This window comes from Macrosteles quadrilineatus, unplaced genomic scaffold (genome assembly GCF_028750875.1).
Source record: "Macrosteles quadrilineatus isolate MER2022 unplaced genomic scaffold, UCM_ALF_1.0 Scaffold_3__2_contigs__length_128488019, whole genome shotgun sequence".
Lineage (NCBI taxonomy): Eukaryota > Metazoa > Arthropoda > Insecta > Hemiptera > Cicadellidae > Macrosteles > Macrosteles quadrilineatus.
Genome location: NW_026542596.1, coordinates 16,447,628 through 16,473,041, shown reverse-complemented (window position 1 = coordinate 16,473,041; position 25,414 = coordinate 16,447,628). Strand labels below are relative to the sequence as shown.

The 25,414-nt window shown below is 34.1% G+C and overlaps 1 protein-coding gene across 1 annotated transcript; it reads left to right on the top strand.

The window, feature by feature from the left end:
• On the top strand, nt 1-20,427 carry LOC128989019 (sodium channel protein Nach-like). Its single transcript, XM_054410873.1, has 10 exons — nt 1-18; nt 2,193-2,296; nt 4,722-4,893; nt 8,089-8,234; nt 9,760-9,946; nt 12,740-12,864; nt 13,693-13,847; nt 14,654-14,710; nt 17,593-17,847; nt 20,113-20,427. Exons 1-10 carry the CDS (start codon nt 1-3, stop codon nt 20,283-20,285), a joined length of 1,392 nt encoding a protein of 463 aa, XP_054266848.1. The 3' UTR covers nt 20,286-20,427.
• Nucleotides 20,428-25,414: the final 4,987 nt, after the last annotated feature.

Here is a 25,414-nt window from a genome sequence, read left to right as displayed (position 1 = left end):
ATGTCACCCAGCCTTTATGTAAGTTTGAAAATTTGCTCCCTCTAGGCAAGTTTGAAGCCAGTTATAAGAAGTTGTCAATTGAATTAGAGTTGCTTGCCTTTTAAGCTTAAGTTTTGAAATATTCTTAAAATGTTTAACAAGCAAACGATCACAATAGATGTTGGACCAGGTTGGTTGTAAATATTTATTAAAACAATTACTGTAATTAACAAGTGATTACAGTATCTTATTACCATCTTATTGTTGGCATTCACCATGTTCTAAATATTTCAATAGATTTGGTGGTTGTTGCCAGTAGAAAATCTGGTAATAGTATTTGTATTCAATGACAATATTTGTAAAACAGAATCCCAAACCTATATTTGAGAAGGAAAAAAGTCTCAATGTGTGTTGACACGTTAAATGTGTATGTGCTTAGTTATTATTAATTTTTCAAATTGTATTTATTTATGTCACATAGTATGGATAATAAACATAAACAAATCACTTTGTTGACCCGAATCCTATACTAATAGCATTAATATATGTTTTGGCAGTTCCAATTAAGCAATGTTAAATAATGTTTATTTGCGGGCCAAAAACGTCAATTGTTTATGTTTATGATCCATACCAGTTCTTTTCAAGTATTTGTGATTTATGTTTATTTATTTAAATGTGTTATACATTGATGTAGGTATAAACTTTTATGTATTTATTAATAATAAATTTAAAATACAGTTCTTTATAGATATAATATGATATAGTAGTATTAGTAATGCAAATTGTGAAAATTTTGCATGAAATGAAATAACATTTTTCCAGGCACCGTTCCACAAATTCATAAAAGGAAAGTAATTCCTTTGAGAAAAAAAACATCAAGAAAGAGTGATAGTTGGACCAATAATTCTATTACAAGGATGCTAAAAGAATATGCTCATGAATCATCTTTACATGGTCTGCAGTATATTTTTAATGAAAGATGCTCGCTGATAGATAGGTGAGTAGCAGGAACTTATGAGAATTGCTTAATATTATTGGTTGATATTTAGTAAAGTATTAATTAAAAAAATCATGTAAATAATGGATGATAAAGTAGCTATGCAATAGTTATTTGTGTAACTAGTGTGCAAAGTGGAACTATGCGCCCGCGTTACACATTATATTTTTCCGACACCCTACAGTTACTATAAAGCATAAAAATAATTAGTCTTTCAAACACTAAACAACACAATTTAGGTTAGTTTAAATCCAAGCGTTGAATAAAATGGGAAACACTGGAACAGCTGATCGTAGTCATAGTATCTTTAAGTGTTGCCAACTTATTTTCAAGCATATACACACGTGTGTTGTTTGGTTGGAATACTGGAGTGCAGGAAAAGTAAGTAAATGCAGCAATTAGCTACTTTGCGTGCTATAATCAGTACAAGAAAGCCCGCTTTGTCAGGTAACTGTAGGAAATAGTTGTTTGTGTAACTAGTGGGCGAAGTGGCACTTTAATAATAATTAATATAAATAACTTTCAAACACCGTACAACACGTTTTTAAGTTAGGTTAAACAAAAAAATTGATCAAAATGGGAAACGCTGCACCAGCTGATCGTAGTCGTAATATCTTTAAGTGTTGGCAACTTATTTTCAAGCGTACACGGATTACGTGGATAATAAAAGCAAGCTGTTTTGTGTTGTCTGGTTGGAATACTGGTGTGCGCCAAAGTAAAAACTGTGTGCCAAAGTAAGGCTTTCTCTGTACTATACTGTGCAAGGAAGCCCACTTTGTCGGGTGACTGTAGGAAAAATAATTTTCTCTTCGTAGGTGGAATGTTTTATTCTTTTCTTAATCTTAAACACTTTAATTACTGGTACAGTAGTTATTTCAACTTGAAAACAGCTGACGAATAGTGTATGCAATCATTACAGGATGAGGAAAACCAACAATTACAAAAGCTAAATCATGATGATTGATGATGAGTTATAATTTCTAACTTATAATTTCTAGTTTTTTATATTGTGCACAGGTTCATGTGGTTAGTCGTGTTTCTGATGTCTCTATTTTGTGCCCTGGCCCTCTGCAGTTCTATGGTCGTGCGATATATCAATGGCCCAACTGTGACTCAGGTAATATATGCTAGGAAATATACTAGAAATTACTTATTTTCAATGTGTAATTACATAAGTGGTTGTACTTAAATTTATATTTTACATTCATGTTCACAGGTGAAAGACACACACTATCCTTTGTATTTATTTCCTTTTCCCGGTGTTTCCGTCTGCCCTACTGATAAGATCAAAAGACATGTCGCCTTCAGTTACATCTACGAGTAAGTAAGCCAAAATAAACAAATAAAAAACCTAAAGAATGAAATGTTTTATCTAGCAAATGAAGATTTTGATCTAGCGAATTTCCCTATAGGGAAGTAGCTATTACTGTAGGTCTCATGGTAAGACATAGGCCTGGGACCGATTTACTTTTTCATTTTGATGTCTCCACAGGCCAAAAACACCATTCTTTCAAATTTTTATTATATAATGTATATATATATATCTATATACCGGGTGTCCAAAACCACCCGTACACCCCTTTCAAAACGATGGAAACCTTTTCTTACAAACAAAAAATAATACAGAACTAGCTAAATTGGGTACGGTCTACCAAATGGTGATAATTTCAAATCCAAAATCACACCGGAAGTGGCTTTTTCTGACCGGAAGTTGACTTTATTAAATGTAAAATACCAATTTTGATTACAGAATCGGATTCTACGTTGAAAAATACATAACTTTTGTCTAGAACATTTTAAAATAAAAAACATTTTTTCTACCTCTAATCCCCTATTAAACACAAATCAATAGTGTCAATAATTTTGGGTCATTCATCTGCCAAAGTTACTTGAAACAATAATAGAGAAAAACAAATAATAAAGATTACATAAAGACATATGATAAATAGAATCAGCTGTTCATTAGTAATTGAGTAACAGCTGGTCTACACATTGCTTAATTTAAAAATAAAAAATAAATCATTTTTGATTAAAGTGGTCAAATGTAAAAACAAATGATTACAAAAAAAAAATTAAATCACAGAGAAGTACGGTAAGCAATGTGTAGACGTAGACCAGCTGTTACTCAATTACTAAGGTGTTTACAATAAACAGCTGATTCTATTCATTATTGTCTTAATGTAATCTTTGTTATTTGTTTTCTCTATTATTGTTTCGAGTAACTTTGACAGATGAATGACTCAAAATGATTGACTTTAATGGGGGATTAGAGGTAGAAAACAAGTTTTTTTCAAAAAACGTTTTAGACAAAAGCTATGTATTTTTTAACGTAGAATCCGATTCTGTAATCAAAATTGGTAGTTTACATTTAAAAAAGTCAACTTCCGGTCTGAAAAAGCCACTTCCGGTGTGATTTTGGATTTAAAAATATCACTATTTGGTAGATTGTGTCCAATTTATCTGGTTCTGTATTAGTTGTTGTTTGTAAGAAAAGGTTTCCCTCGTTTTTAAAGGGGTGTACGGGTGTTTTTGGACACCCGGTATAGAGATATATACAGGGGCAACTCAAGGAGGCCACCATTGGGATATCGGAAACGGTAAGAATTAAAGAAAACTTTAAATGGGGGACATTCCTTAATTTTTTGTGACAGTTAAACATATGATTTCAGTCTTTCGAAATCCAGCTGCCATTTTACAAAATGGTGGCCAACTTTGAAATTTCTTATGGAAAACCCTTCTTATATGGTGTAAATTTAACATCATGTAGCTCCTAAACAAGTAGGTTTATAGCGAAAATGCAAAGAGTAAATAAGTCAAATAGGTCTTAAAATTGCATCCACATTCCAAAAAGACCATATTATTTGTTAAAAATATTTATTTTATTATTTCACAAATGGCGGCCATTTTCCAAAATGGCGGCAAACTTGAAAAGTGGAAAACTGTGTATTTTATGGTCTTTTTGGAATGTGGATGCAATTTTAAGACTAATTTGACTTATTTACTTTTCACATTTTCGCTATAAACCTACTTGTTTAGGAGCTACATGATGTTAAATGTACACCGGAAGTCATTTTTCCATAAGGTTGTAACTCCTAAACAAGTGGGTTTATGGAAAAGATTTCAAGAATTAAAAAGTTTTTAAATTGCATGTGTTTAGCATTAGAAATAGTGCCACAGTGTTTCTACAGAGTGCAGCACAGAAAACTATTTTACTTTTGAATAAGTCCAAATGTATTAAACCCCAATCGCAGCACACCTGTGCACTTAACAACGTTTAAATTTTCCAATGTTAAATATTAAAACATAAAAACCTTTATCAAAAAATTATAAACAATAAAAGGGATGACTTTTTAAAATTTATGACAACAGCTAATTTGCAACCAAAAGGTGAGTGAGCGTAGCGAACGAACATCAACCTGGAGGCGAGTTAGCGAAGCGAACGAGCTAACCTGAAGACAAGCGAGCACAGCGAACGAGCTCGAACCTATAGGTGAGTGAGCGTAGCGAACGAACTTCAACCGGGACATGATTGAGCCATGCGAATACTTATGAAGTAAAAGCCCGTGGGTACAGCTAGTTTTCTCATAAAAACCTATTGTTACCCATTATAACTTTTTTCTCATAATAGTACGTTAGAAGGATCAATAAAACAATGTTCAATTTTAATGTCAAGCTAAATGGAAGAAATTGTAAGTTCTGATGATTTAAAATATCATTTTTAACCCATCTAATCTTTGTTGTACAGAAAGTTAAACCTGACAACAGGGAAGGTCAACAATGACAGCATTGACCAGTTCCTGTCCGCGATGACAATGATGCAACACCCGATGTACAGCAGGATGAGCGAGTTCCTGGCCAACTGTCAGGATTTACTACCTCATCTCTCAAAGCTTAACCTTACAGACTTTATGTTAAAGGTATTCACATTGACTCAATTTATTTTTAACTTTTAAATAAAATAATTTCATGATAATACATTTGAGAAGTAATTAAATAGCTCATCTCAGAAATATAACAATCTTAAAATAGTAGGTAGTTTACGCAGACCGCCTAGAGACTATTTATTTACGCAAGTTGCATACACTACTTTACCTAAGACCAGTTTTTAATTACTAACAAACACTACCTACTCATAACTTCTAAGAGAGGTTATGTTTTAGTTTATAACCTCTCATTGCCACTGTAAGTGATGAACGACTCATTGTACCAACCACTCATTAACCATTAAATTGGTCTTCCAGCTGATAAGTTGAAGTTTGAATCATTACAATTTTACTTCTTTTCTCTCAATCCTTGAACCTCATAGGTCCGGTAATAGTGTTGTAAAATAAATACCCCCGTCGCAGCAAACCTACAGACTACGCGAATTTCTGTTTGCCTGATTGGATTTACTCTAGAATGTCTCCTTAAAAATATCACATTTATTCCCTATTTAAATAGAATTAGTTTAACGAGTACTTAGGTTTGCTGTAATAGGGAGGGTAAGAAGGTGTTTTAGCAAATTTTCCAAATAGGGAATAAGCTATTACTGTAGTACTCATGGTAAGACCTGGACCGATCTACTTTTTTGTTTTGAGGTCCCTAGAGGCCAAAAACACCATCCTTCAAATTAAAGTGTTTACAACAAAGTGTTTTTGTTTTAAAATGTAATAGTTTGGTAAAAAATAAATACATTTTCCAAATTTGATAAAAATATGTTCAAATTCAAATATGATCAAAACAGTTGACTTATTCTCTATAAGAATAACATAGGAATTTTAAATTTACAATTTTTTGGAATTTTCTCCGTAACCATTAGGTGCATAATAACGCTTCAATATACTAAATTATTTGCTTGTTTAAGATTTACAAAATGGTTTACAAAAAAAAATTTTTTAATTTTGTGTTTTTAGGGCTAAAAATAAAAACAAAACTATTTTTACTCCATAAAACCCCCTATAAACCCCCGTTCCCATAGTACGATCATGCTGGTTCGCGAACTCGTTCAAAGAAATGTAGGTTTACATGTTAATACCAAATTTAATCAAAATCGGATCATTTTTGCTCGAGTTATCATGCTAGCGGACACACCCCCGTTCCCATAGACCGATCATGCTGGTTCGCGAACTCGTTGGAATAAATGTAGGTTTACACGTTTATGCAAAATTTGAACAAAGTCGGATTTTTTTTGCTCGAGTTATTGTGCTAACGGACACATAAATGAGGGTCTGTCTATAGGAAGAGATCGTATGGTAAAGGAACGTGAATACCTGAAGAAAATTAGGGGTGAGCTTGAAGAACGTAAGAAAAAGGGAGAAGAAAGTCTAACTCGACTATCCACCGATCCTCTACAGTGAAAGATCTCGGAGTAACTGTTTCCTCGAATTTAAGTCCAGAACCTCACTTAAGAAACATAAGTAAGAAGGCTTATTCTGCTCTGGGATTTGTTGTCAGAATGTCTCGAGATGAGTTTTCACCTCATGCCCTAAGGACTTTGTATTGTTGTATTGTTAGTCTCCACTTCGTTAATATTTATTGTTATTATTGTTCCTGCTTGTTAACTAGTCTTTATTGCCACTTGCTGTGATATTTATCATATTTTTTTTCTCAACTTTGTTTCGTTAATTCTAAGTGTAGGTAGTAGATAGCTGTAATGGCCACACGCATGTTTTATAACGTCATTTTTTTATACCTTTGGCCGTCTGTAAAAAAATTGCAAATGTACAATGTAAAATGGTGTTTGCCGTATATAAATAAAATAAATAAATATATATATGGATGGTGTTTTTGGCCTCTAGGGACCTCAAAACGAAAAAGTAAATCGGTCCCGGGTCCAGGTCTTACCATGAGTACAACGGTAATAAATTAGTGTGCTTCTAGCATTACAACAATCCCTTATAGCTAGTATAATATATAAGCTACTAGCTGTAACCCGCGGGCTTTGCCCCGTTTAACTTCTTAATTTTCAAGATTATCTCGTTCGCATGGCTCAATCACGTCCTGGTTGAAGTTTGTTCGCTACGCTCACTCACCTTTAGGTTGGAGCTCGTTCGCTACGCTCACTCACCTTTAGGTTGGAGCTCGTTTGCTACGCTCACTCACCTTTAGGTTGGAGCTCGTTCGCTACGCTCACTCACCTTTAGGTTGGAGCTCGTTCGCTGCGCTCACTTGCCTTCAGGTTAGCTCGTTCGCTACGCTAACTCGCCTCCAGGTTGAAGTTCGTTCGCTACGCTCACTCACCTTTTGGTTGCAAATTAGCTGTTGTCATAAATGTAAAAGAAATAATAGTGCTGCATCCTGTTGGTAATCCTTGTAACTTTAATGCTATTGAACATCATAGAACAGAACCAACTTGTTTAATTGAAACAGCTGTTAAGATTCAATAATTCCATTTCTCATAAGGTTAACATGGGAAACTCCAGAGCCACTGGGGCGGAGCCCGAAAGGATTTTTGAAATAAGAATATGCCTATATGTTAATCGGGAATGTGAGCTATCATCATGCCAAATTTCAGCCCAATCCGACCAGTATTTTTCGAGTTTACTTTTCCCATACACACATACAGCAACCACCTCTTTTTTATAATATAGTATATAAGCTAGTATCATGTGGTATAGTAAGTTGGTTTGAACTCATCTGGTTTTGAGAGTGTGAGATACAACTCATCTGAGTTGAGTGAGGCTACAGAATACATAAAATAGGAATAGAAGAGTAGAGTGTATTTTATATCCCCGGGAGTGCAAGGTCAAAGGTAAATGTAAATAAAACCAATTGTCATTCACATATTTCAAACTGAGATATTTTAACCCCTTTACAGTATCCCAATGCGGGGTCCTATTTAACCACCCTTTTAAAAATATGTTTACCCAAAAAGCTGCTCAAATTTGAATTATTACTCTCTTTTCTAAAAAAATATCATATTTCACCCTGAGTTGTACAAATTGCTTCCAGATAAAATACTCTTTAAGATTGTTTAAGAAGTAAAAGCTTTTGCACAATAAAAACAAATCTTTCCTTAAAGTATATTTCGGAACAGAAAATTAATGTCTTCTATGCTTTTTAAAAACTGTAATTGAGAACATAAATGTGCAATGTTACTTTCTAGTTAGAGTAAAATATGGTGGATTGTCCAGGTGATGCCGACCTGTGATGAGGTATTTTCCGCCTGCGCCTGGCACGGGATGACAGAGAACTGTTGTGACATCTTCCATATACAACGCTCAGAGGAAGGATTTTGCTACTCTTTCAACTCATTTACATCACACAGGCTATCCAACTGGTGAGATATTACAAAGTCTAGTTTTTATAAATATATTCTACTCTATTAAATCTTTAGTCAATGTTTTTAGGGAATAAACTGAGTAATGTATTTCAATTAAGTTCAAATAAGTTATTTTTATTGTATTCAAATAAAAATAACTTATTTGAACTTAATTGAATTGAAACTAAGGAATAATTTTTGAAATAGAATACATTAGAATAAATGTGGGTAACGTAAACATGTTCAGAATAAATTAGGAAGAATTATGAGAAATTAAACCTTCTATATACTTGGGGCATTTTGGATAGCTAGAGACATACCACACAAGACAAAACTTAAAATTATTGATCATAAATTAGATGGCAAATCAAATCAAATCATTTATTGCCGTAAAACATACAAAACATACGTATGGCATCGTAATATTTTACAATAAATTTCTATTTACAAAACTGGACACCTTAAATAAGTGATAAATTCGTCAACATCATACACACTTAATTCTATCAAAAGAGATTTCAAATGCACTTTGAATTTTTTATCATCTAAGGCAGGTGTGCAGTATTGATAACTCCCTGCTTATCATACATAAACTGTTAACAGCTCCTCTGAGAAAGAAAATCTGTTTTTTTTATCCTCAGAAGCAGATACTGAGAACAAAACTAAAAAAATAGAGGAAAATAATAACTAGGTCTACAATTCAGTTGTCTGCTTGCAATGTTGAGCCTAGCTAGTATATTAATCAAATTCTTTTCCAAAGTCAGTGCTAAATCTAATTCAGGTAAATGAGATGTCTCCTTACACTATCCAAAGTCAATGGTACATCTGCTTCACATAAATGGGATGTTTACTTGCAGTATCCTAATTATCAATGCTTCATCACTTCATCAGTTTCTCGTAAATGTGATTTCTACTTGCAATATCTAAAGTCAAGGGTTTTTGGCTGACATAAATGGACTGTTTATTTGCAGAATCCAAAGTCAATGGTCTGGTTCGCGTCAATGTGATGTCTACTTGCAGTGTCAATGTTATATTTGGTTCATATATGAAATGCCTATTTGCAGTATCCAAAGTCAATGGTACGTTTGGCTCACGGCACAGCCACCTTTAACTCCAGGCCGAGGCCTAGTAGAATTGGCAACGTCGCAAGTAGGGTTGTTTAGTATCAGACGTCCCATAAGATAACATAGCAGACATGTGACATCAGCTCATTAATTTGTACTTTATTTATTTAAACTAGCTGTACCCGTGGGCTTTGCCCCGTTTAACTTCATAAGTATTCGCATGGCTCAATCACGTCCTGGTTGAAGTTTGTTCGCTACATAGAGTTTATCTTTCTCTTATTCATGTTCTCATTTTATTTTAACACTCACTATAAGTCCTCTTTCACGAGGACTCCATCCATACCTTGAAAAACCATAAATTTTACATTATAAAACTAAAAATCCCATTAGTTAAAAAAAATACTGTTAAACTCAATCTCTAATACTAGCCGCAGCTCACATGTAAAAATTAAATAGCTTACCAGAATCAATAACATTAGTCCTCAGTTGACCTACGATGAGCAAGTGAGCTTCAAAGATGTGGAAGCGGAGGTGGACACTGAGTGTGTCTTGAGACGAAACTCCGCGGCTGGGACTACGACGGGCATTGAGGTGTTTCTACGACACTTTGACACCTCCCAGCTTCTGATCAACTGGTCTACCATCACAGGGGAATCTGGCGTCAAGGTTCGAATATATAATGTTGCCAATTAATTCCACAAGTTTACAATTGAAGCATTTTTAATCACAACAATAATTTACAACGCCAATTAAGAAAATAATTGTCCACACAAAATTCCTCATTTAAATTTATTTGTTATTGTAGTTTGAACTCTGGGGGGATTTCATAATAGAGGATACTGTACACTTTAAAGAGAAAGTGGTTTAAACTGTTCAAATATTAGTTTATCCTGCCCCTCTCATAGCTAAGTGATCAGCTGCTGACTTCTAACACAAACTATCCAATCTGTTGGTAATAAAATTGGAAAGAACTTTAAGGTTTATTAAACCTTACAGTTTTCTCAGTTTCTATGACACAAAACTTTGAATAGATAAGCCGTAATGAATGGATTAATGATTCAATCTAATACCAAAAAAACAAAACTAGTTTACTTAAGTTATACATAATTCAACGGTTTAGTCCAGGCTCTGAGGGGGTTTGAGCATGCATAAAAGTGCAACGAAATTTGACTTTTGATTATTGCTATAGGTACCTAGTAGATGAATAAAATCAATGTTGTTGCATTCCTAGGTGGTTAATAACATGATAGGGAGGGGGTGAAGTTGCGCACAAAATAGCTTATATCTCAAGAATCAAAAGTCATATGAATACATTAGACATGTCAAACTATGCAGAAAAAAGCGTGAGGATTTTGTTGTTGTTTAGAACTACTGATTTTTAAAATAACAACTTTGGAGAGTAGTATACAATAGGAAAATAATATTTCCATAGTTAAAATTATTGCGATATAACTTAACAGCTATACGATCCTCAGATCCAATAAATCTAATCAAAGGCATAACAAGCGTCACGGTCATTGTTCTAGCTAGGCACCACACACAAATATCTCGAGAACCAAAGTCATATTAGCCAAAAGAGCCTTCAGACCAGATAGGACAAACCGTTATGTTGGCAAATGAAAGGGGTTTCAACAATCAAGAACTCTTAACACACAAAATTGTTGGTTTTCCTCCAAGGCTTGCTTTTGAAAATGGAACTAAAAAAAGTGTAAAAGCAAACCTGATGAAAGTAATTGAAGAAGACACTGAATGCAATGAAAGCTTGGATTTAATAGCTCATTGCCAAACCAAGTACATATTTTCGATGGGATAGCATAAATTCATAGTACGGTATGCCAAATGCAGTGGTATCCAATATGAAATCCTTTGAGGATTTAGCTAAATATCAACTGTCCAAGTTTGAGAATGTTTTAAAGCAGAACACAACATGTACTGTATGTAGAAACAAATAATTATGAAATTCAATATACATAATTTGATAAATATTTGATGATTTTTTTAAAATTTACATACAGTATTGACAAAGCTGTGTTTATGGAAAGATTTTATATATATAGATTAGCAACATCAAGAACACCAAAGCAACCAAATTGATCATCTATATATTTAATACGCTAGGCATATTTTTGTCATAATTGTTTTGGAGCGGTGGTGCTACCTATCACCATGTCCAAGGTGTCGTTAGAAAGGTCTTAGCATGTAGTTTTGCCATCAAACAAAAAAACTTTGGAATTTCATCCGGGCTCTGCCCCAGTGGCCTTCAAAGTTCCCATGTTATTCTTAGGGAGAAAATGTTTGTTTACATTTGAACAGATGAATACTTTGAAATTGACACTAATATTTGAAACAGCTAGTTATACTAAAATTGGAGACATGTGCTATAAGGATTTATTAGATTAGTTGAAAATATTGATGTTTCACTGTTTTAAACCAGTTTTTATTTGCACAAATTAAAACATAACTAAAAAAACTTTCGAAATAATGGAGACTATAAGACGTCGATCAGGACGGCCAATAGGAGGAGGCCAACGAACTTTGACTGGTAGACGCGAATGAAATACAGATAATACTATTGTCGTTGATAGCCGAATACAGCAAGCACTTTCCGTGTTGGGTTTAAGTGTGCTCTCCAACAGCCGCCTAAAGATTTCACGTTCAATTTAGGACTGATAGGATTGGACACTGTGCTGCATTTCTTGATAAATCATTGAAAGAGCCGATTTGCAAACTATGGAAACATAGGAAAGTCATAGAACACCACCAAGTAGAAAAAATAGATATAATGTGTTTTTTAGAGTTTATAATCGTTATTATGGACAACCTAATGTGGCTTTGATGAGTGGGAAACATTGGTAGAAAACATTAAAAAACAAGATCAGCTTACAACTGAAAAAATAGATATTTACAAGACATTTTGATTATATCGAACTGTTATGAACATCGAGAGTATTTCAATAATGTTTGAGTCAACTCTTTTAAAGTCATCGGAAATTATGACTGTTATTCGTTTTAAAATAACGCCTGTAATACTTCGCAATTGCTCGAATTCGAGCAACAGGTACACTAGTTAATCCTAAAGAAACAATACCCAAAAGAGGACCATAAACAAAGATATAAACCAACAGCAGCACATTAGATCAATCAAATTACACAACTAACTAAGACCAAGTATGAGTGTGATGACACCTACAGTACGGTCCACGAGAGTCTGCAGTTGAGGGAGATTTACTACACTATTTACCACGTGACTTCGAAGGAGCCAACGAAGACAGTGTGTTATTGCCAAATCTAATAATACTAGCTGATTTGAAAATATTGTTTAGTATATTAGTTTTGAAAATTAGTGAACAGGCGATGTTGCAATGTCACGCTAGTCCAGTCCTGCTATTGGCTGCCACCAACTGCAGCCTCTCGTGGCCCCTAGTGTAAACAATCAGCAATCAAATGGTATATTGTTAGGTCCAACTCCACACCAGTGATGAGTACCCTGAGGCCGGAATGGGAGTCCTAGTCCCGGCCAAACCTGGGATGAAAATGACAACCACTATCAAAGCTTATCTCACCGAAAGTCTACCTGCCATCAGGTAAGATGTTTATGACTGGGACGGTGGCGTCCTCCTGTAATCCAGCTACTTGGAGGTCACGAATTGTGGATATTTATAGGTATGCACTGTGGATGTGATACTCCCTGGTGTGGATTAACGTCCGCACTAGTGATTACTATTATCCGCAGTACTATCCTGATAATTAGACCAATTCGTTAATGCCAAAGCAAAAATGTGGTTCGGATTAGGTCCCTTAGTTGCCATTAGCTGTATGGGCTATTAATTATCAGCTGTGCCTAAGAAATATGTCGAAGACTACAAGATCGCGCTACTTATCCTACACTAATCTCCATTCATACTTGGCTTAAAATACCTACTTTGTATGGTCGCCATTTGAAAGAAAAGTATTAAAAAATAAAGTATTAAAAGTTTCACAGCTAAAAAGATCAGGGTTTAAGTGGTTATAAAGTAGTCACTTTGCTACCTTTTAATTTTCAAGAAAATAAATCTTGGCTTAGATACACATCCAATGTTATGTCATTTAGTGTTTTATTGATGTAACTTATACATTTGAATACAACTGTGAATGCAAAGTGATAGAATTGAATTATTTATCTAAGCGGCAACACTGCTCGCCTGTTCTGGAACTCTAACCGCTCAATTCAATGTTCTTACAGGATAGACATTGTGCAATAATTTATTCTGTAAAAAATATTGTATTTCTCTTTGTTCTACTTTTGTCTATCAGATAAAAAAAAAACTGTCAATGTTTATCAAATATTTGATTGATTTTAGCAACTCGCCTCAGAACAAAAGCAAAGTGCTAAGACCAATTTGAATTTGTAATTGTAAAAGATCTCTTGTAAGGGGGCTACCATTGGGAGAACGCAACTGTTACTTCCCTGATGAGACGGAGCTGGAGGTAGCAGTACAATACTCCCAACGCAGCTGTCTCATCGAGTGTAGACTACACTACTTCCATCAGATATGTGGCTGTAGGCCGTACTACTTCAATATGCTAGGTACAGTAAAGTTAGTCTCTTTAACAAGTTCTTGGGGAAATAATCAGCTGATCTTGTCATTAACAATAGTTATTTGTGCAACTAGTGAGAAAAGTGAGCAATTGACTCACTCGAGAGAAATCCTTAGAATTGTTTCTCGAGTGAGGCAATTGTACTTTGAACTCGAGTTGCACATTATATTTTTCCTACAGTTACCATAAAACAAATAAATTGATGAAGAAACATAACCTATTTTTACACAGAAGTGAACTTTTAATATAACATTTAATGTGAAGTGACAAATACAACAGTACAACAGCTGACCAGCTGATTTACAGCCAGTGCTGTCAACGTATTTCGCGCGCATACGACGTTGCCTGCATGTTACGCGCTCACTATTTCGTGCCTTCACGTTGCAAATCTGGAGTGAGACAAAGTAATTAGAGTAAGACAATGTTAACATTGTCTCACTGATGAGCGAATTGGCCACTTTGCTTTCTCAAATCAGTGAGAGAATATGTACATTGTTAGGTAACTGTAGGAAAAGATATATAAGGCATCTCACCTGTCTCACTCTGATCTTCCACTTAGGTTTAATGTTTGGATTAACATACTTTACACTAGACAAGAAAAGTTTGTACAAAAGGGTTTGTATTCATTGCTGAAACTTTATGTAATGTTACAAATCTATAGAATAGCATTACAATTTTTGTTTGGTCTCTTCTTAGCTCAAAGTTAAAAAAAGTTGACATAATTAGCATATTACACTATAACTAGTTTGAAAATGTACTTTCATCCAATAGATTTTAAATAAAAATGAATTCCAGATAACAGAATTCCAATCTGCAATGCTACTCAGCTTCTATGTATTGCAAACCATGGATGTAAGTATAAGCTTTAGCATTCTCATAATGTTATCACATTAGTCAAAGATTAATAATCATGTATATATATACATCATATATATATATATATATACATCATGTATATATATACATTAACTTCAGCTATTTGTTTCTGTAATTTTTCAGCACTGAAAGATAGATCAGCTCAATAAAATAATTATATTTAATTTAATAGAAAATTGGCTCATGAGCTGGTCCACATAGATGGGATGGATATCCTGGTACGTAAAGTATCTAAAAGTCTATGCCAACAGACACCTTGAATAACAGTACAAAATACCGACCTTAAAATAATTTTGTGCAGTTCTTGAATCACAATCATTATGCTCAAGAAGTTAAAAAACATCAAAATGCAACCTTGAGGTTGTTTTAGCGAATTTCCCTACAGGGAAGTAGCTATTACCATAGGTGGCACGGTAAGACCTTGAGCCGGGACCGATTTACTTTTTCATTTTGATGTCCCCAGAGGCCAAAAGCACCATTCGTTCAAAATTGTATATATGTATATATATATACGTCCGTGAACGCGATAACTTGAGTAATTTTTTTCCGATTTTGATGAAATTTGGTTTAAAGGTGTAAAGCGGGGTAACCTGGAATGAGTTCGCGAACCGGCATGATCGGACCATGGGAACGGGGCTTTACGGGGGCTTTTATGGGGTAAAAATTTGTTTTTCTCACTTTTGACCCTCAAAACATAAAATTTCCCAATTTCTCTTTAGACCTTTTTAAAGAGCTTAAAAAAACAAATAATTTAGTATATGAAAGTGTTTTTGTACGGTGATTGGTAACGGAGAAAATTAAAAAAATTGTAAATTTAAAATTCCCATGTTATTCTTATGGAGAATATTGTCAAATGTTGTAGTTTGCTTGTTTATGGACATATTTTGATCAAAGTTGGCAAATTTATTTATTTTGTACTAAGCTATCAATATTTTACTAAAAACACACATTATTAGTTTCTTGTAGCAGCAAACCTAGGTACTCATTAATGTTATTTAAATATATTTACTTGAAAATCAATTCAGACAAATGGAAATTCGCTTAGTCGGCAGGTTTGCTGTGGCAGGGGTATTTTGTTAAAGCAATGTGACCTCAGGTCTCCACTGCATGATACTGTTGTCATGGTTGGTATGGGAGATCTTTGAAGGAAGAGTGAATGCTAAATGAGAGGCTGCGGAACCGTGATTACGTCTCACCACAATCTACTTGTGACCTAAAGCTTTACTTCCAAAGGGTGAGGTTAGAGCAATGCAGCAGAAGATTCTCTTATTTCAGACAAGTATTCAATAATGGCCTTCTTGAGCATCTTAAAACACAGCCATTTAGTATCTCCAAGTAAGAACTCTTGGAGTTAGCTAAGAATTACACTTTACTTCTTTTCATTAGTATTACCTGTTGTCTTTAATGTTTTTGTCGAGGCGGAACTGGTCTTATGATAGAGCGCAGGGCTTGGGTACTTAAGATCCCAGGTTTAAATGTTGCCAAGCGTCAATGGATTTTATCTCAGTGATGAGGCCAAAAACTGGACAAACCCCTTGGTCTAATCTGAAGCAATGTGTAAAACAGTTCCCGGCTAGAGAATAGAGTCCTAGGAATCGGATGTGAAGGGGACAGAAGAAAAATGTTTTTGTTCCTATCTTCATTTATATATTTGAGAATAGCTAAAATGTCTGTAGATTAGATTGAGTTTTGACCAGATACGGTCCTGACCAGCTTACACCAGAGGAATAAACAAACCACAACACTGATATTTCTGTGATGTCTTTTTCAATGAGTAGGTTGGAGAGAAATACATTTTTGGTATTACATTTTCTTCAAACTACTCTCTGACGAAATCCTAAATCAGGATAAAATATCAGTGTTTTGTTTTGTGTTCTTTTATTGTGTTTATCTATTAGACCCTAGATTCTAATTTTCTCAGATAACCTTGCTGAACTCTACTGTTTTCCTTTTAGCGAATTTCCCATATAGGGAATAAGCTATTACCGTAGTACTCATGGTAAGACCTGGACGCGGGACCGATTTTTTTTTTCATTTTGAGGTCCCTAGAGGCCAAAAACACCATCCGTTCAAATTCATATATATATATATTTATATATTTATATATATATATATATATATATATATATATATGTGTGTCCGTTAGCACGATAACTCGAGCAAAAATGACCCGATTTTGATGAAATTTGGTACAAACGTGTAAACCTACGTTTATTCGAACGAGTTCGCGATCCAGCATGATCGGACCATGGGAACGGGGGTTTATGGGGGGTTTTATGGGGTAAAAATAGGTTTTTCCCATTTTTGACCCAAAAAACATAAAATTTAGCAATTTCTTTCCAAATCATTTTGTAGAGCTTAAAAAAACAAATAATTTAGTACATTGAAGCGTTGTTATACGCCTAATGGTTACGGAGAAAATTCCAAAAAATTGTAAATTTAAAATTCCAATGTTATTCTTATGGAGAATAAGTAAACTGTTGTAGTTTACTTGTTTATGAACATATTTTGATCAAATTTGGTAAATGTTTTAATTTCTTACTAACTATTATCATTAAAAAAAAAAAAACAATTTTACCCTCCCTGACGCAGCAAACCTAAGTACTTGTTAAACTAATTCTATTTAAATAGGGAATAAATGTTATATTTTTAAGTAGACATTTCAGTGTAAATCCAATCAGTCAAATGGAAATTCGCTTAGTCTGCAGGTTTGCTGCGGCGGGGGTATTTTAAAATCCTTATATTTATTTACAGCAGTTTGTTTAGGGTAACACAATAATGAAAGTGACTATTTATTTTAAATTATACTCTAACATAAGCGTGTATGGATGGCAATTAGGCCTTTGTTAATTCTCTAGCCAATCTCAAGTTCTACAGACCACCAAACAACACCAACATGAGAGGGTTTGCAGCTACTGAGACCGTCAGTCCACTGAACTGCTCACGATGTCTGCCGACATGTCATGAGAGTTACTACGACGACGACACTGACCTGACCACTGACACACAACAGAGAGCGCTGGAGAACTACGGCTACCTCGATCTCTACTACAAGTACGGAGGAGCTGTGTATTATCAACGAGACGTCACCTTCGGCTGGATAGATCTCTTAGGCGAGTGCTATTCTATTGTTAAATGCATGCCAATTAGGTCTGACAATGCTTTAAGTTTACACTGGAAATTTATCACCATTTGACATCTTTTAAAGTGTTTTTCATTCTTTTTATGTTTTTTCACTTAAGTTTGCATACCAGTACTGTCTTGGTCATTGACTAGGCAGTGCTTGGTCACAGTGATACAACTCCTTTATATATTACACATCTTCTTTTGTAATCCCCATTCGCCCCATGTTCTGATGTTCTTGGTCCCACCACCAGGTTGTTGGTCAGGTTGGTGGGCCGCTTATTTTAACCCATCATCTCCATCATTGTATTGGATGGGGTAATGAGGAAAGGGATAGGAATGCCTAGATGCATACAATGGGGATATGTGGAGAGACTGGAAGAAGACTTTGCTGACGATTTAAGTATCATGACTCACAGGCAGGGGCGGATCCTCCCAGAAGCCATGCAAAGCGGTAATTAATTATGACCCCATTGATCCCTTTTTAATAAACATTATAAAACGTTATGTCACAAATATATAATGTAACATACTTAAAATCTATTTAAAATCATTAACTTGTGCAAAGGATATTAAAAACAACATTTTCATTAATAGAGGTTGCCAGAATCATAAATTATTCAAAGACATGGTGTGGCTGATGGAGTGTTTAGTAGTTGCAGCTATATCCGCATCTCGCTCAAATCGCTAGTGGGCTAATGGGTGACGTGTCTGGGCGCAGTCAGCGTCATTGTCAGTGTGAGTTTAGATGCGAGCGTTGAGTTTACTTCTGCTTGTGAACATATGCGTAAACACGATGAGTTCTTACCCCAAATGTCTCTTTCATAATTATAAATTATATATTTCTGATTATGCAAATTGATGAAACGTAGGTACAATTATTAATAAAATTTTATACAGTTACTCATATGTTTTTATTGTTTCTTTTCCATCCATATACTGCACTTACTGTGTCAGATCAGCTAATTTTCAATACTTTGTTAATAAAAAAGTTAGTTCTTATAATTTTAAAAGTCTTGTTTCTTATTATCACTATTTTTGTCAATTTTAAAACGGATGTATTAAAGTATATAAAATCATGGAGAGCTAAAGTAATGATTCTAATCACACAATTTTTACAGTTGTCCAGGTAAAGACACCCGGACCCTCCGGTGCCCCCCAAAATGAAATCCTGGATCCGCCCCTGCAGTCACAGGAAAACAGATATGGAAGACAAACTTAAGGAATTAGATGAAGAAGGGAAGAAAGTTTGCCTAAAGATAAACCTGGACAAAATAAAGAAATAAGAATAAACTCAATAAATAATGACCATCTAATGATAAACGAGAAAGCCATATAAAATGTCTAAGAGTTAGTATATCTCGGAAGCATTGTTTCAACAACAGGTGGGGCAGATGAAGACAGACAAAAAAAAGAAGATGATTAGAGAGCAAAGGGATTTTGGCTAGCTCACTCAAACCTGGCAATTAAACCAGATAATAAGAAGCACCAAACTAAGAATATTTGGAAATAATGTCGTACATCTGTACTCTTGTTTGGCTCAAAGTTTATTAATAGATGTCTCCGACGAATCTTCAACATCCATTGGCCATATGCAGTTAGAAACAAAAACTAGAGGAGAGCCCAGATGGACCCTGTCGAATTCTTAATCAAAGAAGGAAGTGTGAGTGGATATGTTACACCTTAGGGTCACAACAACATTAGCAGGAAGCTCTAGACTGGAACCCTCAAGGAAGTAGTAAAAGGCGATGACCAAAAATCATGTGGAGGATAACAGTTGAGATAGAGTCGCAAGAAGGCAAGAAGTAAGGAGAAGTAAAGCAGATGGATAAAAATGGTATGGAGTGAATTTGTTGCTGCTCTTCGCCCCCCTCGGGATTAAAGGAAATAGGTCACTCAACTTGTCTTATGGACACAAAAATTTTATAATTATAAAACATATTTTTGGGGGATATAGTAAGCATAGGTAAAAAGTAGCAAAATGTCTGATTTGAGGCGTAAGTCACAAAGAATCTACCCATCCAGTCAAAACTGTTCTTTTTTTATAAAGCAAGCTTGCCACGCAATTCCTATAAAATAATAAAAAAAAAATACCAAGCTTTGTATATGTATTCATAACTTCTTAAATCGTTAGATATAGTGTCAAATAACCTCTTCACTACTGAACATAAAACTTAAATAATTATTTGGATATACTGTGGTATTAATGTTTATTGTAAATCCCATTGTAATAACATAGTGATGTTTGTTTGTAGTTGGTATTGGTGGTACTGCAGGTCTGTTCCTTGGTATTAGTCTGCTAAGTGTGGTAGAGCTGCTGTTCTGGTCTGTGAAGCTCATTCTAACTGGATTCGTCAAGAAAAAAATTCCCGCAGTACCTACATCCCTCCCAAAAGGACTCGTATACAACAAAGATTTCTTGTATTAAACACAAACTTGATGTTCCTCAGAAAATTCTGTTAGGTATGAAAATGCATCTTTGACAAGTTTGTAAACATTTTAGTTGAGAAAGCTTCTCTCATCCCATGAATGTCAAATAGTTGTATATAGCTTTGTGTATTCAGAATCTTTGGACACAACGTGATCGGGCAGAAGTTATGTCTAGACTTAGAATGAAGCGAAAAGACTATTTTACTAGCCTGATGACTCCTATGTGAGTTGAAAGCGGTTGCAATTTAACAACACACAGGATCACATGCATGCAGGTATCAATTTAAAGTATTTAAATGCGATCAAGAGGCTAAGATTAGTGAGTGGCTCTTGATCGCCAATCAGTTCAATGTGATCACTGATCACATACCTAGAGATACGCCATCACCTAAAACCTTGTGTGATATCCCAAAAAAAGCAAAATGTTGGGATATCTATATTCATCTAGTAATAAAATCAATTTTGTCCAAATTATTGAAATCATCAACCCTTTCTCTTATCCACCTAAGTCGTTGAACAGCATACTCTTTATCACTATTACTTTCAAAAGCTAATTTGTATGCTCTTCTTCTAGCATTTGACCTTTCCATATTAATTTGACACATTGAACCCTATGCCCAAGTATAGGTCGAGGTGCCCCCAATGCCATTGTGAACGAAGCCCGAGCATAAATCAAGCATCAATATTTCATTTTTTTAATTTTAAAATTAAAATAAAATAAAATTAAGAGGCCTAGTATTATTATGTTATATATTATTATTATTAGTGTATTAAATATTATGCTTTATTGAAACATGTAAAACTTACTATTTTACACCTAAAATTGCAAAAAACTTCTGGGGGGACCCCCGGTACCCCCTTTTGCTAGGGGGCTGGCCCCCCAGTCCCCCTTTTGCTAGGGGGCTGGCCCCCCAGATCCCCCTTGCGGGCCCTGTACTATTTGCCAAGGGCGCCATATACTCTAGCTACGTCCCTGTATATATGCATATAAGCCCTGTTAGCGCCCATAAGCTTCAATGTGTTAAAACTTAAAGCCAGCTGATATATACAACGAAAGATTACATAAGTTAACCAGTCAAAATCGGGCAGTTAATTATCTAACAATGAGTTAGTCTAAACTAGCTCTAACCGCTAGTGGTGAAATCAGATTTTGTCTCTTACCGGGTAACTGCAAGGTTTAACGGAGGTTTTAGTGTTTGGAGAAATTGGGCCTAAATGTGGATTTGAACTCGGCAGACGATAAATAAATCACAAGTGAGGGAGTAATTAATTGTTCATAAAAAAATAAAGAGAAACGGAATTGCAGTTTATCTAGTCAAGAGGTGATGGTCAGCGGAATAGTGAATATGTTATCTGATTTGTTATCTTCTAGTGCCTATAGCTGCGCCTTCACTTTTAAACACTTAATTCTGTATCACTTATTATGTGTCATTGCCTTCTCCAAAACAAGGCCACAGCAAAACAAAAGAGGCAACACTGCAGTCCCTACCAATCAAAACAGTTGTTTATTCCGTTCACAAAATTTAGGCAGTTTAAGAAGATTTCCTGGGTTCTCCCACCACTTTTTTTAGCTTAATGTATATATCAGCAGATCAACTGTCGGCTGTTGTTTCATAGTTAGGGTAAAGTGGAGGTGATGGATTTGCTTCCACTCAAACTGCCAAAATGTTGTGAACTAATTCATATGGAGCGTCTGTGTTATATGTTTACACGCTTGTTATTACTGTTATTACTTTGAAACCAGGCCAGTGAGTGCGGCGTCGACAAGTTGTTTGCAGCAGCCTTGTGTTAGAAGAGGTTATGTATGTGAATTTTTCAGTGTCCTTTGCTAAAATGAAAAATATTAGTTACCCCACTGAGGACCATATTGTAAAAAAACTAAAATTTAGTTAAAATAAAATGACTTTTAGATTAAGTTTCAAAAAGTATTTTATTGAATAATTATCCTAAATAAATATTCTAGAGTAACAAGACTTAATATTTCGTACAAAAATATTACAAAACAGATTTTGTCGAGGTAAACATTTTAAAATCAAACATAAATGCCAGGAATGAAAAATACAATGAAGAGCACTTTCTCTATATTAACAAATAATCTAGTTATTTACAAACTGGCACAAAAGTTCTTTACTTGCTTTCAATTAATCTTTTATTTAAATTTCAAACGCTAGGATCAATCTTAGTCGACAATCATGAGTTACTGTGGCAAATTGGGAAAGTCTACCAGTGTTTATTTATATCACTTGTGACTTTTTAAGAGTCTTTTACTTTTTATACCACACATTTTGAAGATTTATTTGCTTTAAGATTATTCAATAAAAAAAATTCTAAACAAAAACTCATAAACAATAGACTTACAAATAATCAATAATCTACTTAACACATAAAATAGTAAATAATAGCAATAACATCTCATTTTACATAAAAGTTTGTACTAAATTATTACTGCTAAAGTAAAGTCACAACAGTCGTTACCAAATAATATAGTCTATACAGTAGTATTGAGTGAATATTTTTTATTAATCAATTCTTGATGTGATTTAGCATATCAAACAGCTGTTAAATGTAATGGTTGTGATCACTTAAAAAAAATGTTTAATAACAGCATAGAAAAAAAGAATTAAATATAGACTGTCAGCCGTGCTGCGGTTACCATGTTTACCATAGGTTCTGGCGCACACCGCTTGGAGCGCCGTGTAGTTACGTAGTGCGTACGCCGTAACTACATGGCGCTCCCAGTGGTGTGGGCAAGAACCTATGGTAACTGCAGCACAGCTAACGGTCTATATTTAATTCTTTTTGTCTATGATGATAGTTAGTTGATAACAACACCATCCTTGACACAGCATTTGGATAGCTCAAAATTACAACCAAAATTTCAATTCTAAAACACACGTTAGTTGCTGGAAAATAGTGGAAAACCACCTCAACTCAGATCTTGTAAAACATTATCCTAACTGAGCCTTCGGTGCAGAATGGAAAGGAAAAAATTCCCATATCACAAATGTTGTATCAACATTTTACACAAATATTGTGACAAACACAAAGACATTTAACAATTGAAGCTATCTAAACGAGCTGTTACCCACAGGCTTCACCCCATTTGACTTCATAAGTATTATATAAATCTATTGATTGGTTAAGTTAAGCTGAAATAAACAAAACAGAATACAGTAATACAAACAAATAGGCCCTAATCACACCTGACTTTAATAAGATAATAAATTGAAAGAATAACGTAGGCTACAGCTAAGGTATTTTTAACATTAGATATAAAAATGGAAACTTCCATTTAGAAGGGAATTTCGACCTTAAAGGGCAATTTATGAAATAATGGATAGTTTTACGCCAGATTTCTCATCATGAAGAACATTTTAAGTATTTTATGGTTTATGGGGGTGTGACTTGTAGTTTTCTCAAAAGTTCATAGGTACTTTGGGATTTATATATGGATACTACTTCATAACAGTAGATCCCTCTTGAATACAATATTTAGAAATAATTAAAAATAATAGAAAAGTTGAATATGTAACACAAAATTACTAATTATAATACCACAAATTAATTCAACTTTATAGTGCTAAATCCTATGAATAAAACTTTAAAATAAACTATTCCTGGACTTTCCTTTTAACAGGTCTTCTTATCTTAATTAGGGCACAGAAAATTTTTTTCAAATTTTTTTTTAATTTCATATGGGTATATCCAGTCAATGGTATATCTAATAGCATCTCAGAAATACATAATAGGTAGGTAGTAGCCAGACTCGGGTTTGGACCGTTCCATTAAAAAAATAAACTTAAAAAATACCAACAACGTGGTAGAATACACAAACTGCTTTTAATCTTTAACAACAGACTGGAAATAACAAATTAGCAATAACCTATTTATACATTTCTGTGTGCAAAAATAATAAAGTAAAAGGTAATAGAATGTGGAATGGAAACACAAAATAGATATTTAAAATTGTGTACATAACTAAATTACTTTAATAAAAATATAACATTTATATGCATTATACTATATTCTATTTTTATGTCATGGTCTTCATGGCAGTATTTTCCACCTAACTTAATTGTAGTCATAGTTTGCAACTCTTATCTTGTTTTTTTTTTTTTTTACTTTCTTAACTTTCAACTCTTTACATTTGGAGTAGAATACAGCTTAAAACATTATTGCAGACATATTTAATCACAATTTTAGTAAAATAAAAAAACAACACAAAAAAACATTGAGAGAAACAGCAATTTCAAAAAATATTTTTATTGAAGGTCTTTTTAGCAAATTTCCCATATAGAGAACAAGCTATTACCGTAGGTCTCATGACACATTTCAATAACAAATACCCCCGCCACAGCAAACCTGCAGACTAAGCGAATTTCCATTTGACTGATTGGATTTACACTGAAATGTCTACTTAAAAATATAACATTTTTATTCCCGATTTAAATAGAATTAGTTTAACAAGTACTTAGGTTTGCTGCATCAGGGAGGGTAAAATTGTTTTTTTTTTTGTAAAATGTTAATAGTTAGTAAGAAATAAAAACATTTTCCAAATTTGATCAAAATATGTTCATAAACAAGCAAACTACAACCGTTTACTTATTCTCCATAAGAATAACATGGGAATTTTAAATTTAAAATTTTTTTGAATTTTCTCCGTAACCGTTAGGTGCATAATAACGCTTCAATATACTAAATTATTTGTTTTTTTAAGATCTACAAAATGGTTTGGAAATAAATTGCAAAATTTTAAGTTTTTTGGGTAAAAAATGGGAAAAACCTATTTTTACCCCATAAAACCCCCCGTAAACACCCGTTCCCATGGTCCGATCATGCTGGATCGCGAACTCGTTCGAATAAACGTAGGTTTACACGTTTGTACCAAATTTCATCAAAATCGGATCATTTTTGCTTGAGTTATCGTGCTGACGGACACATATATATATATATATATATATATAAATATATAAATATATAAATATATATATATATATATATATGAATTTGAACGGATGGTGTTTTTGGCCTCTAGGGACCTCAAAACGAAAAAAAAAATCGGTCCCGCGTCCAGGTCTTACCATGAGTACTACGGTAATAGCTTATTCCCTATATGGGAAATTCGCT